The sequence below is a fragment of the Mobula birostris genome, chromosome 8 (assembly GCF_030028105.1).
Source record: "Mobula birostris isolate sMobBir1 chromosome 8, sMobBir1.hap1, whole genome shotgun sequence".
Classification (NCBI taxonomy): domain Eukaryota; kingdom Metazoa; phylum Chordata; class Chondrichthyes; order Myliobatiformes; family Myliobatidae; genus Mobula; species Mobula birostris.
In genome coordinates, this window is record NC_092377.1 from 10,042,817 (window position 1) to 10,057,837 (window position 15,021).

Genomic DNA, 15,021 nt, shown 5'->3' on the forward strand with positions numbered 1-15,021 from the left:
CGGCTGATTTATTATCCCTCTCAATCGATTCTCCTGCCTTCTCTCTCTAACCTTTGACACCCTAACTAATCAAGAATCTATCAACTTCCACTTTAAATATACCCAATGACTTGGCCTCTATAGCCATCTGTGGCAATGAACTCCACAGATTTACCACCCTCAGGCTAAAGAAATTCCTCCTTAACTGTATTCTAAATGAATGTCCTTCTATTCTGAATTTGTGCCCCCGAACCAAGACTCCCCCACTCTCAAAAACATCCTCTCCATGTCTACTCTAAGCCTTTCAATATTCAGTAGATTTCAACGCCAGTCAGTACAGCCCCAGAGCCATTAAACACTTCTCATCCATTAACCTTTCACTGCCAGATCTAATGACATTCCTCTGGATCCTTCAATGTGCTTGGCAAGCCCATTCAAAAGCCATGGGGAGAGAGCAATTTATCATTGAACCTGACAGGATAAGGAGTTTCAGTAATGTCGACAATAATTAGGGCACCATGGTAGTGTAACAATTAGCACAGCTTGGGGCGTTCCAGAGCCATTTGTAAGGAGTTTGTATGTTCTCCCCATGACTGTGTGGGTTTCCTCCAATTTCCTCCACAGTTCAAAGACATGCGGGTCAGCAGGTTAACTGGCTATTGCAAATTGTCCTGTGATTAGATTAGGGTTAAAAACCAAGTGGTTGCTGGGCAGTGTGGCTTGTTGGGCCGGAAGGGCCTATACTGCACTGTATCTTTAAATAAATAACAACGAAGGTCAGTCACAATGTCATGACATCTTATGCTTTTAAGGTGCTGGCACATTGTCAGACCAATTAAAAGTCAATAATATCTTGAAATTTCATTTAGACTCCAAAACATAGGAGCAGAATTAGGGCATTCGGCCCATCGAGTTTGCCCAGCTATTCAGTCATGGCTGATCCATTTTTCCCCTCCTCATCCCACTCCCTGTAACCTCTGATGTTGTATCTAATCAAGAACCTATCAAGCTCTGCCTTAAATGCACCCAATGACCTGGCCTACACAGCTGCCTGTGTTAATAAATTTCACAAATTCAGCATCTTCTGGCTAAAGATATTTCTCTGCATCTCTGTTTTAAATGGACACACCTCTATCCTGAGGCTGTGCCCTCTTGAATGACTCCCCCACCATGGGAAACATCTACTCTGTCTAGGCCTTTCAACATTCAAAAAGTTTCAATGAGATCCCCCCTCATCCTTCTAAATTCCAGTGAGTACAGATCCAGAGTCATCAAATGTTCCTCATCTGATAACCGTTCATTCCCAGAAACATCCTCGTGAACCTCCTCTGAACCCTCTCCAATGCCAGCACATCTTTTCTAAGATGAGGAACCCAAAACTGTTCACAATGCTCAAGCTGAGGCCTCACCAGTGCCTTATAAAGCATCATCATCACATCCCTGCTCTTGTATTCTAGACCTCTTGAAAGGAATGCTATCATTGCATTTGCAATCTTCAGGGTGTCCTGCACGAAGACTCCCAAGTCCCTTTGCATCTCAGATTTTTGGATTTTCTTCCAGTTTAGAAAATAGTCTGCATTTTATTTCTACTACCAAAGTGCATGACCATGCATTTTCCAACACTGTATTTCATTTGCCACTTCCTTGCTCATTCTCCTCACCTGTCTAAGTCCTTCTGCATCCTACCTGTTTCCTCAACACTACCTGCCCCTCCATAATCTTCATATCATCTGCAAACTTGGCAACAAAGTCATCTATTCCATCATCTAAGTCATTTATATACAGCATAAAAAGAAGTGGTCCCAACACCAACCTCTGCAGAACACCACTAATCACTGGCAGCCAACCAGAAAAGGATCCGTTTATTCCCACTCGCTGCCTCCTACCAATCAGCCAATGCTCTAACCATGCCAGTAACTTTCCTGTAATCCATGGGCTCTTAACTTGTTAAGCAGCCTCATGTAGCACCTTGTCAGAGGCCTTCTGAAAGTCCAAATATACAACATCCACTGCATCTCCTTTATCTATCCTACTTGTAATCTCCTCAAAGAATTCCAAAAGGTTTGTCAGGCAGGATTTTCCCTGAAGGAAGTCATGGTAACTTTGTCCTATCTTGTCCTGTGTCACCAAGTACTCCATCACCTCATCCTTAACAATTGACTCCAATACCTTCTCAACCACTGAGGTCAGGCCACCTGCTCTATAATTTCCTTTCTGCTGCCTTCCTCCATTCTTAAAGAATGGGGTGACATTTGCAGTCTTCTACTTCTATGGCACCATGCCAGAGTCCAACGATTTTTGTAAGCTCATTGCTAATGTCTCCACAATCTCTACCACTGCATCTTTCAGAACCCTATCATGCAGTTCATCTGGTCCAAGTGACTTACATAACCTTAGGTCCTTCAGCCTTCTGAGTACCTTCGCCCTTGTAACAGTAACAGCATTCACTCCTCTTACCTCACACTATTCAACATCTGGCACATTGCTAGTGTCTTCCAGAGTAAAGACTGATGCAAAATATTCATTTAGTTCATCTGCCATCTCCTTGTTCCCCCATCTCTGGCCTCATTTTCTAGCAGTCCTATATCCACTTTCATCTCTTTTTTAAAAAAAATACACGCTTGAAAAAGCTTTTGCTATCCACTTTGATATAGTTTGCTAGCTTGCTTTCATATTTCATTTTTCCCCTCCTAGTGATTCTTCTAGTTGCTCTCTGTAGGTTTTTAAAAGCTTCTCAATCCTCTATCTTCCTGCTAATTTTTGCTTTGTTGTATGCCTTCTTTTTTTGCTTTTACATTAGCTTTGACTTCCCTCGTCAGCCACGGTTGTACTATTTTTCCATTTGACTATTTCTTCATTTTTGGAATACCCTGTACCTTCCTCATTTTTCCCAGAAACTGACACCATTGCTGCTCTGCTGCCATCCCTGTCAGCATCTCCTTCAAATTTACTTTGGGAAACTCCTCTCTCATACCACTGTAACTTCCTTTATTCCACTGAAATGGCATAATTTACTTCCTCTTTATCAAATTTCAAGTTGAACTCAATCATATTGTGATCACTACCTCCCAAGGGTTCCTTTATCTTAAGCTCCCTAATTACATAACATCCAATCAAGTATAGCTGATCCCCTAGTAGGCTCAATGACAAACTGCTCTAAAAAGCTATTTCTTAGGCATTCAACAGACTCACTCCCTTGGGATCCATTACCAACCTGATTTTCCCGATCGACCTGCATGTTAAATCTCCCATGGCTATCATAATATTGCTCTTTTGACAGGTCTTGACAATTTCCCATTGAAATCTGTGATCCATATCCCAGCTACTGTTGGGAGACTTGTATATAACTGCAATTGGGATCCTTTTACACTTGCAGTTTCTTAACTGAACCCACAAAGATTCAACATCTTTCTAATGATTTGATGGCTTTCTTTTCCAGCAGAGCCACAGCACTTCCTCTGCCTATCTTCCTATCCCTCCGATACAATGTATAACCTTAGATATTTAGCTCCCAACTACAACCATTCTTCAGCCACGAGTTCGTGACAATCTCTAGTAGTGCAACAAGATCATCCACCTTATTTCTTATACTCCATGCATTGATATAGAACACCTGTACTTTCTACCTTTTTTGATTCTGCATCCCTAATGCACTGATACTCACCCTGCTGGTTGCAATTTTGTTCTATTATCTGCTTTACTTTTTTTACCATCTGTCCTATCCTGAGCCCCTTCCCTCCTGCCAAATTAGCTTAAGCCCTCCCCAACAACTCTCACAAACCTGCTTGCAAGAATATTGGTTCAGGTGCAACCCACCTCTTTTGTACAGGTCATGCCTCCCCCAGAAGAGATCCCAGGAGTATCTGAAGCCCTGCCCCTTGCACCATCTTCTCAGGCAGTCATTACTCTGCCAAATCATCTTGTTCCTACCCTCACTGGCACATGGCACAGGCATCTGTTGAGAGATACAGGCAGAACTAGAAACAGTAACTTTAACTGACCACCTCTACCTGTTCTCAAGAACCAGCTGCCTTTTTGAATCACATCACTCCCCAGAGGCAATGCAATGAGCAGATGTTAAAATACAGGAACTAGGAGCTGTGACAAACTGAGAATCGGCATGGTACAGAGTGGGGGGGGGGGGAGCCTGAGTGATGGTGTGGTACAGAGTGGGGGGGGGAGCCTGAGTGATGGTGTGGGACACAGGAAGTAATTTCTTTGATAGTTGGCACAAAAAAATGGACCTGTACTCGTCAAACGTAATGTGTAAGAGCTCAACAGAGACATGCCTTAACAGCAAAAGCCTACCATTTCCCAGCACAACCAATGGTTAACAAATTTCACAACACACGCCGGTGATAATAAACCTGATTCTTATCCTAACATGTTACATATCCAGTGGACATTACCTGGGCTCAAACTTCAAATTTTTGACACACTTTGTAAGCACACAGCAGGAGATCAATATTGCAGCACAGGGTTGCTGCAATATTTATCACAAATAATTGCACAGGCACTCAGTGCTAAGTTCACAGCAGGTTCCTTCAGGCCATGAGACAAAATTGCACAGCAGTGACAGAGAAGGTTTTACCCGTCATGTTGCAGGTTCGCTGGTTACTTTCAAAGTGGTACTGTCGTCGCGCTTGTGCAATGTACTCAGCTGCTTCTCGCTCTTGAAGGTCTCGAAGCTTCTTTTGTGCATATTTCCCCAACAGATATGCACCTAAGAGGGAAAACAAAGCTCTTAAAAGTTGTAATAGTCATGGCACATAAACAGCCCAACTAGTACATGCCAAGCTAGTATTCTGCCTAGTCCTATCAAACTGCACTCAGACCATAGCCCATCCATATCCCTCCCACCTATGTACAGTACATATCCCAATTTCTCTTAAACATTGCAATCGAACCCACATCTATCACGTCTGCTGCCAGCTCCTTTCACACTATTAACATCCTTTGAGTGAAGAAGATCCTCTCAGATTCCCTTAATCATTTCAGCTTTCACTCTTAATCAATGACTTCACCCGAGCTCAGTTGGGAAAGCCTCCTTGCATTTACCCTACCTATACGGCTCATAAATTTGTAAGCCTCTAACAAATCTCCCCTTGTTCTCCTGTGCTGTAGGAATAAAGTCCAAACCTTTTCAACCTTTCCCAAACTCAGGTCCTCAAGTCCTGACAACATCTTTGTAAATTTTCTTTGTACACTTTCAATCTTATTGATACTTTTTCCTGTAAGTAGATGACCAGAACTATACACAATACTACAAATTTGGCATCAGTAATGTCTGATAAAACTTTAACATTATATCCCAACTCCTGTACTCAGTACTCTGATTTATGCAGGTATATGTGCCAAAAGCTCTCATTATGACCATTTATGTACTTTATTATTAGTTAAGACTGCAGACTGCTATGTGTATGTATTTTTAAATGTTGCTGCTGTACCGAAAGAATTTCCCACACGGGATCAATAAAGTATTTATTATTCTAATTATCTATCTATGACACCACATTCAGGGAACTATGAATCGGTATTACCAGATTCCCTTGTTCGAACACATTCTTCAGTGCTACACCATTCACTGTGTCCTACCCTGGTTTGTCCTCCCAAAGTGAGGGGAGGACTTCTCTGACATTTGTCTGTATTAAATTCCACTAAATAAAAACAAAAATGCTGTGTACCTTTGCTCCCTGTACCCTCTCTCCCCATAGTTTCTACCTTCCCACCCTTCTCCCACATAATCTCTCCCTCACTGCCTCTTCTCACCCACTCTCCCCCACACCTTTCCCCATTCTCTCCCCACCCACCCCTCTCTCCCCCACCACCCCTTCATTCTGCCACCCTCCCCCTCCTATCTCTGTTCCCTCTTCCCTCCCTTCCAAGCACTCACTTCTCCCCTATCCCCCACACTCCCTTCCCCCTCCTCCCCATTGTCCCCCTCCCCTACATTCCCCTCTCTCTCCTAAACTCCCACTCCCTTCCACCCCCTACTCTCCCCTTACACTCTCTCCTACCCACCCTTCTCCGCACCATACTCTCTGCCCCCACCCTTCTCCCCCTACCATACCCTCTCCCTCACACCCACCCTTCTCCCTCACCATACTCTCCCCAATCTATTTTCACTTCACCCCCATGTCTCAACTCCATACTTTTTCACCACTCCCCTTCTCTCCCCTCCCCCCAACACACACAATCTGTATTCCCAGATTTTTACCTCCTATCAGGGCTCCAGTGAACAGGAATTTCCTGCGGTGCCGCTTGACGAAGGCCCAGGCCGAGTGCAGCATACTGCAGCCGAGAGCAGCGCAGAGGTCCGAGGCCGGCCCAGTGCCTACTAGGGGTGGTAGTAGTGTGTGTGTGTATGAGGAGGGGGTTCTGTCCTCACTCCGGGAGGGGTAGATAAGGGAACGGGGTGCACTGACACTGGCGCCAGCCCGCCGGCGCCGCGCGTACCCGATCCTGATCCGTGTGCCCCCCGCGCTCCAGATCCCGATCCCGATCGTGCTACCACGCTCCGGGTTTCGCAGCAGATCGAAGATCCGGATCCGGCTATACTTCAGGCAGCGGTAATTAATCTCAGCTCCTATTGTCACGGCTTTTTATCTGAAACATCAAAGCGTTGGGTTCAGATCACTTCCACCGGATTTATCCCTGTAATTCGGATTAATCCCCAGTTTGAGAAAGGACCCGGCTCCCTGTTTTCCTGCGTCCCACTAGAATATCAGTCCCCACAACTGTACTCCCTGACAATTGTTCCGCATCCAAGCCACCCCATTTAACAACAGGAAAATAACTAACGCATGAAATTTTCACCACACAGTGAAGACTGTTGGTTCATGCTTCTTTTAAATTTACGGCTCAGAATCCTGTAATCATTCCGCGAGGGGTGATGTTCCTCCATAGGAAAGTCCGTTCGTATCTGTCCGGGCGAAGCCAATGATTTCCGTTTTTTGGTGCCTTATCGCATGGAACTTCTGGGTGGTGAAGGAGAGAGGGGAGCGGGTAAAGTTTACTGTGAGTTTGGGGGAGAACGAGGAGGAGACGGTTCCTGTGGGATTGGAGGAGGAGGAGGAGGAGGAGAAGGAGAAAGAAGAAGAGGGCCCTGTCAATTTGGGGGAGAAAGAGATGGAGGAGGATGTCTCCATGAGGTTGGACAACCAGGAGGAGAGGAGCCCTCTGAAGTTGTAGGAGCAGTGGGGAAGCATCCCTGTAAGTTTGAACGAGGAGGAGAGCGTCCCTGTAAGATTGGAGGGGAAAGTGAGGTCGGAGGAGGTTGTGGGTTTGGGAGAAGAAGAAAAGGAGGAGGAAGAGGAAGCAGCAGTGGTCCCAGTGAAGATGGGGTGAAAGGAGGTTCCTGTAAGGGAATGGCAGAAGGAGGGGGAGGACATACCTGTGAGGTCAGGGTCAGGACCAGGACCCCTAATAAAGGTAAGGTTGGGATTCAATCAGCAGGGGTTACCGTTGAGAAAGGGGTTGGAAGTGTGGAGCTCGGTGAGGATGCCCGAGGGATTCACGACAACAGAGAGGATGTCAATAAGAAAGAGTTTTGGCTGCCCAGTGAACAAGAACAGCAGAGCTGGATGGAACAGGCATTGAGTACGGTGAGAAAGTGTTTTTCTAAGAATTTACAGGTATTCTTCTAAACCAAAGATAGTGAATTCAAATCCTGAGTATGAAATCTGGTGTAACACTCCAATTCCATATTGAGAGCATGCCACAGATAAATCAATGTAGCACTGGCCCTTTGACCTACAATGTTTAGCTGAGCCAAATAAATTAGTAATCAAAAGGCCAACTAAACTAATCCCTAATGCCTACATAATGTCCATACCTCTCCATTTTCCTCACATTCATCTGCCTGTCTGATCTCATCTTAAAAGTCTCTAATGTACAGTATCTGCCTCTACCACCACCACCACAGGCAGTGCATTCCAGGTACCCAACACTCTGTAAAAGAAACCTTGCCTCTAACATCACCTTTAAAATTATCCCCTCTTTTAAATCAGAATCACTTTACTGCCAGTGTGTGAAACAGACCAGAAATGACTGAGACTTGGTCCGAAGTACAGAACACAGGACAATATTATAGCAGACAGCATAATAGCAACCAACAATTTACAAGACAATAGTGCAAATAGCCATGAACAATCAACAATTAGCAGAATGGTCACATGCACAAACGTCAATAATCAAACTGAAATAAATGTAAACATATGAACAGACTCAATAATTACTAACAGAACAAGGAGAGCAGGAAAGACCATCTAACGGATGTTGTGCAAGGACAGTGAGGGCATTACACCTGTGTGAGTTTTGTTGAGAAGCTGGATAGCTACAGGAAAGAAGCTTGGTGGTGATGCATGCCCTCACTCAAAGTTGCCTTACATAATCTTATAAACCTCTGTCAGATCTCCCCTCAGCCTCCTCCGTTCCAGAGAAAACAACCCTAGTTTGTCCAAACTCTCGTCAGAGATGTCTTCTTTCTGTCTTTCCTCTCTTTCAGTTGGAGGTAAAACACCACCACCCGAGAGAAAATAATTCTTTGATCACAGTGTTTATTGAATATGATCGTGAAATTCTCCCAGTCATGAGTCATCTTTCAATCGCCATCACTGAAATTGATTATCAACTAATCAACTAATAGTCTCATTCATTGCTTACATATTTTGTCTGCGAATTCACCAGTCTGCTGCAGGCTGAAGGCCAAAGGTGGCCTGTGCTGAGGTTCGAGGACTGTGCATGGGTTTGGGTGGGTGGGTGGGAGGGAGGAACATGGCTTGTTTTGCTGTTACTGCTTTATCGCCTGGTAAGCTCTGGTTTGTTGTGTTCTGTGTTTCTGCTGAGAATTGTGGGCACACATATGGGCAACTGACTGTGTTACAACACTCACCGACTACCCCCAACACACCTTCAGCTGTGTTTAGAATTAGGTTTAATATCACTGGCATATGTTGTGCACTGTGTTATTTTGTGGCAGCACATACAGTACTGTGCAAAAGTCTTAGGTACATTTTATATATATCCAGGGTGCTTGAGATGTTTGCTCCGTACTGTTGTCATTTTAAGTATTGCACTGTACTGCTGACGCAAATTTCATGTCATACATGAGCGATGATAAGCCTGATTCTGCTGTGGGTCTCCACAGTGGACTGAGTGTGGGAAGGGAGCAGAGAAAAAGGAATTATGGTTGGGAAAAGGGAAAGAGCAGGAAGCTCCAGAGAGACATTCTGTAGTGATTAATAAACCAATTGTTTGGAATCAAATGTCGTTGCCTTGTGTTTCAGGGCCGGGTGTGTCTGCACCTGCACCACCCCCCCCCACCCCTGGCGCTCCTTCAATGTCCCCTGTCTCACACCCTGCCTGCGACACTCCACCATCTCACACCCCGCCTGCGACACTCCACCCTGTCTCACACCCCGCCTGTGACACACCATCCATCCCACACCCCGCCTGTGACACCCCACCCTGTCCCACACCCCGCCTGCATACTCCACCCCGTCCCACACCCTGCCTGTGACACTCCACCCATCCCACACCCCGCCTGTGACACTCCACCCATCCCACACCCCGCCTGCGACACTCCACCCTGTCCCACACCCCGCCTGCACACTCCACCCTGTCTCACACCCTGCCTGTGACACTCCACCCTGTCCCACACCCCGCCTGTGACACTCCACCCTGTCCCACACCCTGCCTGTGACACTCCACCCTGTCCCACACCCCGCTTGTGACACTCCACCCCTCCCACACCCCGCCTGCGACACTCCACCGTCCCACACCCCGCCTGCGACACTCCACCGTCCCACACCCCGCCTGCACACTCCACCCCGTCCCACACCCCGCCTGCACACTCCACCCCGTCCCACACCCCGCCTGTGACACTCCACCCCATCTCACACCCCGCCTGCACACTCCACCCTGTCTCACACCCTGCCTGTGACACTCCACCCGTCCCACACCCTGCCTGTGACACTCCACCCGTCCCACACCCCGCCCGTGACAATCCACCCGTCCCACACCCCGCCCGTGACACTCCACCCGTCCCACACCCTGCCCGCGACACTCCAACCCGTCCCACACCCTGCCCGCGACACTCCACCCTGTCTCACACCCCGCCCGCGACACTCCACCCGTTCCACACCCTGCCCGTGACATTCCACCCTGTCTCACACCCCGCCCACGACACTCCACCTGTCCCACACCCCGCCTGTGATACTCCACCCGTCCCACACCCCGCCTGCACACTCCACCCCGTCCCACACCCCGCCTGTGACACTCCACCCTGTCCCACACCCTGCCTGTGACACTCCACCCTGTCCCACACCCCGCTTGTGACACTCCACCCCTCCCACACCCCGCCTGCGACACTCCACCGTCCCACACCCCGCCTGCGACACTCCACCGTCCCACACCCCGCCTGCACACTCCACCCCGTCCCACACCCTGCCTGCACACTCCACCCCGTCCCACACCCCGCCTGTGACACTCCACCCCATCTCACACCCCGCCTGCACACTCCACCCTGTCTCACACCCTGCCTGTGACACTCCACCCGTCCCACACCCTGCCTGTGACACTCCACCCGTCCCACACCCCGCCCGTGACAATCCACCCGTCCCACACCCCGCCCGTGACACTCCACCCGTCCCACACCCTGCCCGCGACACTCCACCCGTCCCACACCCTGCCCGCGACACTCCACCCTGTCTCACACCCCGCCCGCGACACTCCACCCGTTCCACACCCTGCCCGTGACATTCCACCCTGTCTCACACCCCGCCCACGACACTCCACCTGTCCCACACCCCGCCTGTGATACTCCACCCGTCCCACACCCCGCCTGCACACTCCACCCCGTCCCACACCCCGCCTGTGACACTCCACCCTGTCCCACACCCCGCTTGTGACACTCCACCCGTCTCACACCCCGCTTGTGACACTCCACCCGTCCCACACCCCGCTTGTGACACTCCACCCGTCCCACACCCTGCCTGCGACACGCCACCTGTCCCACACCCCGCCTGTGATACTCCACCCGTCCCACACCCCGCCCGTGACACACCACCCTGTCCCACACCCCGCCCGCGACACTCCACCCTGTCCCACACCCCGCCTGCACACTCCACCCTGTCTCACACCCCACCCGCGACACTCCACCCTGTCCCACATCCCGCCCGCGACACTCCACCCTGTCTCACACCCCGCCTGTGACACTCCGCCCTGTCCCACACCCCGCCTGCACACTCCACCCCTCCCACACCCTGCCCGCGACACTCCACCCTGTCTCACACCCCGCCTGCACACTCCACCCTGTCTCACACCCCGCTTGTGACACTCCACCCTGTCCCACATCCCGCCCGCGACACTCCACCCTGTCTCACACCCCACCTGTGACACTCCGCCCTGTCCCACACCCCGCCTGCACACTCCACCCCTCCCACACCCCGCCTGTGCACCCCCACCCTCACCATCTCCTGCATCCTTTGCTCCTGCCAGATTTACGAACTCGCTGTCCGTTCGTTGTTGACAAAATAGTACTGTGTGAAATTCTTACGCACCATAGCTACATAGCCCCAATCTCCCCGCCTCCTCTCTGTACCTCTTCATTCCCCTTTGCTTCTGCAGCCATGATGAGAGAGCAAAGCACTATTACTGATTGCCAACAGAAAATTAAAGAGTCCTCCACTGCAGAATAGGAATGTCAATAGCAAACAACAGCAGCTGGTGTCTCATCCAATAACTCTGATTGACAGTCCAGCTGTTTCACTACAGTCTCCTATACAAATGTTTTCTGGTACAGTGATGTTGCACACTTAGTCAGTGAGAGAGTATAACAAGTTTCAAGGGGACTAGAGTAACACTAGAAAATGCTGGAGGAACTCACCATGTCAGCTGGCATCTGTGCAAAGGAATAAAGTGTTGACATTTAGGGCTAAGACCCTTTATCGGGTCTGGAAAGGAAGAGGGCAGAAGCAAGAATAAGAAGATAATTTCAAGGGGATGTAATGCTGAGGTTTTATTCGGCATTGGTCTGTCTGATCACTTTTGGAAACTGTGAGCAGTTTGGGTCCCATATCTAAGAAAGGATATTCTGGCATTGGAGATGGTCTGAAGGATGTTCACAAGAATGATCCCAGGAGTGTGAAAGAGCTAACATATGAGGAGTGTTTGAAGGTTTTGGGCCTGTACTCACTAGAGTTTAGAACAATGAGGGGATCTCAAACATTGAAGGCCTAGATGACGGGTTCCCAACCCTTCTTATGCCATGGACCCCTACCATTAACCGAAGGATCCATGGACCCAGGTTGGTAACCCCTGGCCTGGCCTGGACTGAGTGGACATTGAGAGGATGTTTCCCGCACTTGGGGGGGGGGGGGGGGGGGCTGTTTAGGACCAGAAAGCATAGCCTCAGAATAGAAGGCTTTAGAACAAAGATGAGGACAAAATTCTTTATCCAAAGGGAGGTGAATCTTTGGAATTCATTTGTGAAGGCCAAGTCATTGGGTATATTTAAAGCAGAGGTTGATAGGTACTCAATTAGTAGATGGGTGTCATAGATTACTGGGAAGGACAGAGAATGGGGTTGAGAAGGAAAATAAATCAACCATGATCGAATATTGGAGCAGACTCGATAGGCCAAATGAGCTAATTCTGCAAAATGTAACTTAGACTACAAGATCGGATTTCTATAGTACTTTAACATAAAACAAGACCTAAATTATTTCTGAGGTACTTTCCCTCAACAAACTCTGACCTAGATCAGTTTTAGCATATAACCAAAAGCTTGGTGAAAGACACTCCCATGCGATCATAAGACATAGGAGCAGAATTAGGCCATTCAGCCCATTGTCTGCTCTGCCATTTCATCACTTCTGATTCATTTCTCTCTCAAATCTGCTTTATCCCGGTAACCTTTGACACCCTGACTAATCAAGAACCTACCAACCACTGCCTCAAATACACCCAATCTCCCAGCCTCCACAGCTGCCTGTGGCAAAGAATTCCACAGATTCGCCACTCTCTGGGTAAAGAAATTCCTCCTCATCTCCATTCTGAAAGGACGTCCTTCTGGTCCAAGACTTTCCCACGATAGGAAACATCCTCTCCACATCCACTCTTACCTATCCCCTTCAACATTTGGTAAGTTACAGTGAGATCTCCCCTCATTCTTCTGAATTCCAGTGAGTACAAATAAAACACTCCTCATGTGATGAGCCTTTCATTCCCAGAATCATTTTCGTGAACCTCTGACAGCGGTTTTAAAAAGCTCTGGTTACCCTGCACACACTGCAACGGATATTAGGCGTTTTCAGATTTATTCACTCTGGAGACCGTTTCTGAAAATCGCCGTTTTCGGGGGCTGAAAACGCCGTTTCAGTGTGGACGGAAGGTCAAAACGAAGCAAAAAAGCTTCATTTTCAAAATTATCCGGCGTAATGTGGACGTAGCCCAGATCTGCTCACAATACTCCAAGTGAGGCTTAACCAGAACCTTATAAAGCCTCAGCATTACATCCTTATTTTAATATTCTAGCCCTTCAAAATAAATGCTAAAATAATGTTTCTATTCCTCACCACCAACTCAACCTGCAGGTTAACTTTTAGAGAATCCTGCAGAAGGACTCCCAAGTCCCTTTGCACCTCGGATTTTCAAATTGTCTGTCCGTTTAGAGAATAGTGTATGCCTTTTTTCCTCCTTCCAAGGTGCACTACCATGCACTTCCTGACATTTTATTCCATCTGCCACTTCTTTGCCCATTCTCCTAATCTGTCTGAAGTATTTTCTAACTGCTGCCATTTCTTAACTCTGTCTAAAATGTTTCTACTTCTTAATGGTCTGACCCATGGTTGAAGCACGTATATTAACATCTGAAATTCAGTGTCGGCACCAGTCTACTCATTATCAAGTACATATGTACAGAAATGAGCCTGAACAGGGTCAGTAACATGAAGGATCCTACCCAACCTGTTCATGGACTGTTTGTCCCACTCCCATCAGGGAAGAGGCTAGGTAGCATCCACGCCAGAACCACCAGACCTAAAAACAGTTACTTTCCCCAGGCAGTACAGCTGATCAACAGCTTGACCATTAACCCAATTAACCCACCCCTCACACCCTCAACCTACCACTACTTTATCATTTTCTGTCAATCACCTTACGTACAGAAACTCCTGTACCTGGTGTCACTCCATGGGCATACAGCAATCTATTGATATAAATTATCTTATTTATTTATTGTGTTTTTAAATTTTTATTATTGTTTTCTTTTTGTGGTGCATAAGATCCAGAATAACAATTATTTCGTTCCCCTTTACATTTGTATACTGGAAATGACATTAAGCAGTTTTGAATCTTGACAGATACATAGATAGGAAAGGTTTAGACCAGGGGTTCTGAACCTTTTTTTTTAATGCCATGGGCCTCTTTGTCAGTCCAGTGAAGCCTATGGACCCCTTCTCAGAATAATGTATTTAAATATATAAAATAAAATACATAGGATTATAAGATCAACTGATTAAATTGAAAACAAGAGAAAGTCTGCAGCTGATGGAAATCCAAGCAACACACACAAAATGCAGGTCAGGCAGCATCTATGGAAGAAAATATAATCAAAGTTTCAGGCCAAGACTCTTTAGCAGGACTGAAGAAAAAAAGATGAGGAGTAAGAGTTAGAAGTTTGGGGGGAGGAGAGGAAGAAACACCAGGTGGTGGGTGAAACTGGGAGCGGGGGAGATGAAGTTAAGAGCTGGGAAGTTGGTTGGTGAAAGAGATACAGGGCTGAAGAAGGGGCGGGGGGGGCGGGATCCAACAGGAGAGGACAGAGGAAGAAAAAGGGGATAAGTACCAGTGATAGGCGATAGACATATTAGATTAATATACAGTTAACAAAATATTTTAAAAACTAATTTGTGATTAGTAATGTATGTGCTTCTTTATTAATACATTAAATAATAAGACTATGCATTTAAAAATAGCCAAGTTAAAATTGTGAAGACATAAAAGAAGTGAAAAAGATGGTTTTATGATTTATCCAGATGA

The 15,021-nt window shown here is 47.4% G+C and overlaps 2 protein-coding genes across 5 annotated transcripts in view; one reads left to right on the plus strand and one right to left on the minus strand.

The window, feature by feature from the left end:
• Positions 1 to 6,864, minus strand: part of pex3 (peroxisomal biogenesis factor 3) — a 59,172-nt gene extending 52,308 nt beyond the window's left edge. The window contains exons 1-2 of the mRNA XM_072264776.1: positions 6,197 to 6,864; positions 4,571 to 4,702 (exon numbers count right to left, since the gene is read on the minus strand). Of these exons, the coding sequence (XP_072120877.1) occupies positions 4,571 to 4,702; positions 6,197 to 6,269 (205 nt within the window). The 5' untranslated portion in view covers positions 6,270 to 6,864. The remainder of the gene's footprint in view (positions 1 to 4,570; positions 4,703 to 6,196) is intronic.
• The window catches only part of adat2 (adenosine deaminase tRNA specific 2), an 83,822-nt gene continuing 75,549 nt past the window's right edge, over positions 6,749 to 15,021 (plus strand). For all 4 annotated transcript variants that reach the window (XR_011886780.1, XM_072264777.1, XM_072264779.1 and 1 more), the window contains exon 1: positions 6,749 to 7,583. Coding sequence is in view for 3 of the 4 variants with exons in the window: in XM_072264777.1 (XP_072120878.1) it covers positions 6,948 to 7,583 (636 nt within the window). In the remaining variant the exon portion in view is untranslated. The remainder of the gene's footprint in view (positions 7,584 to 15,021) is intronic.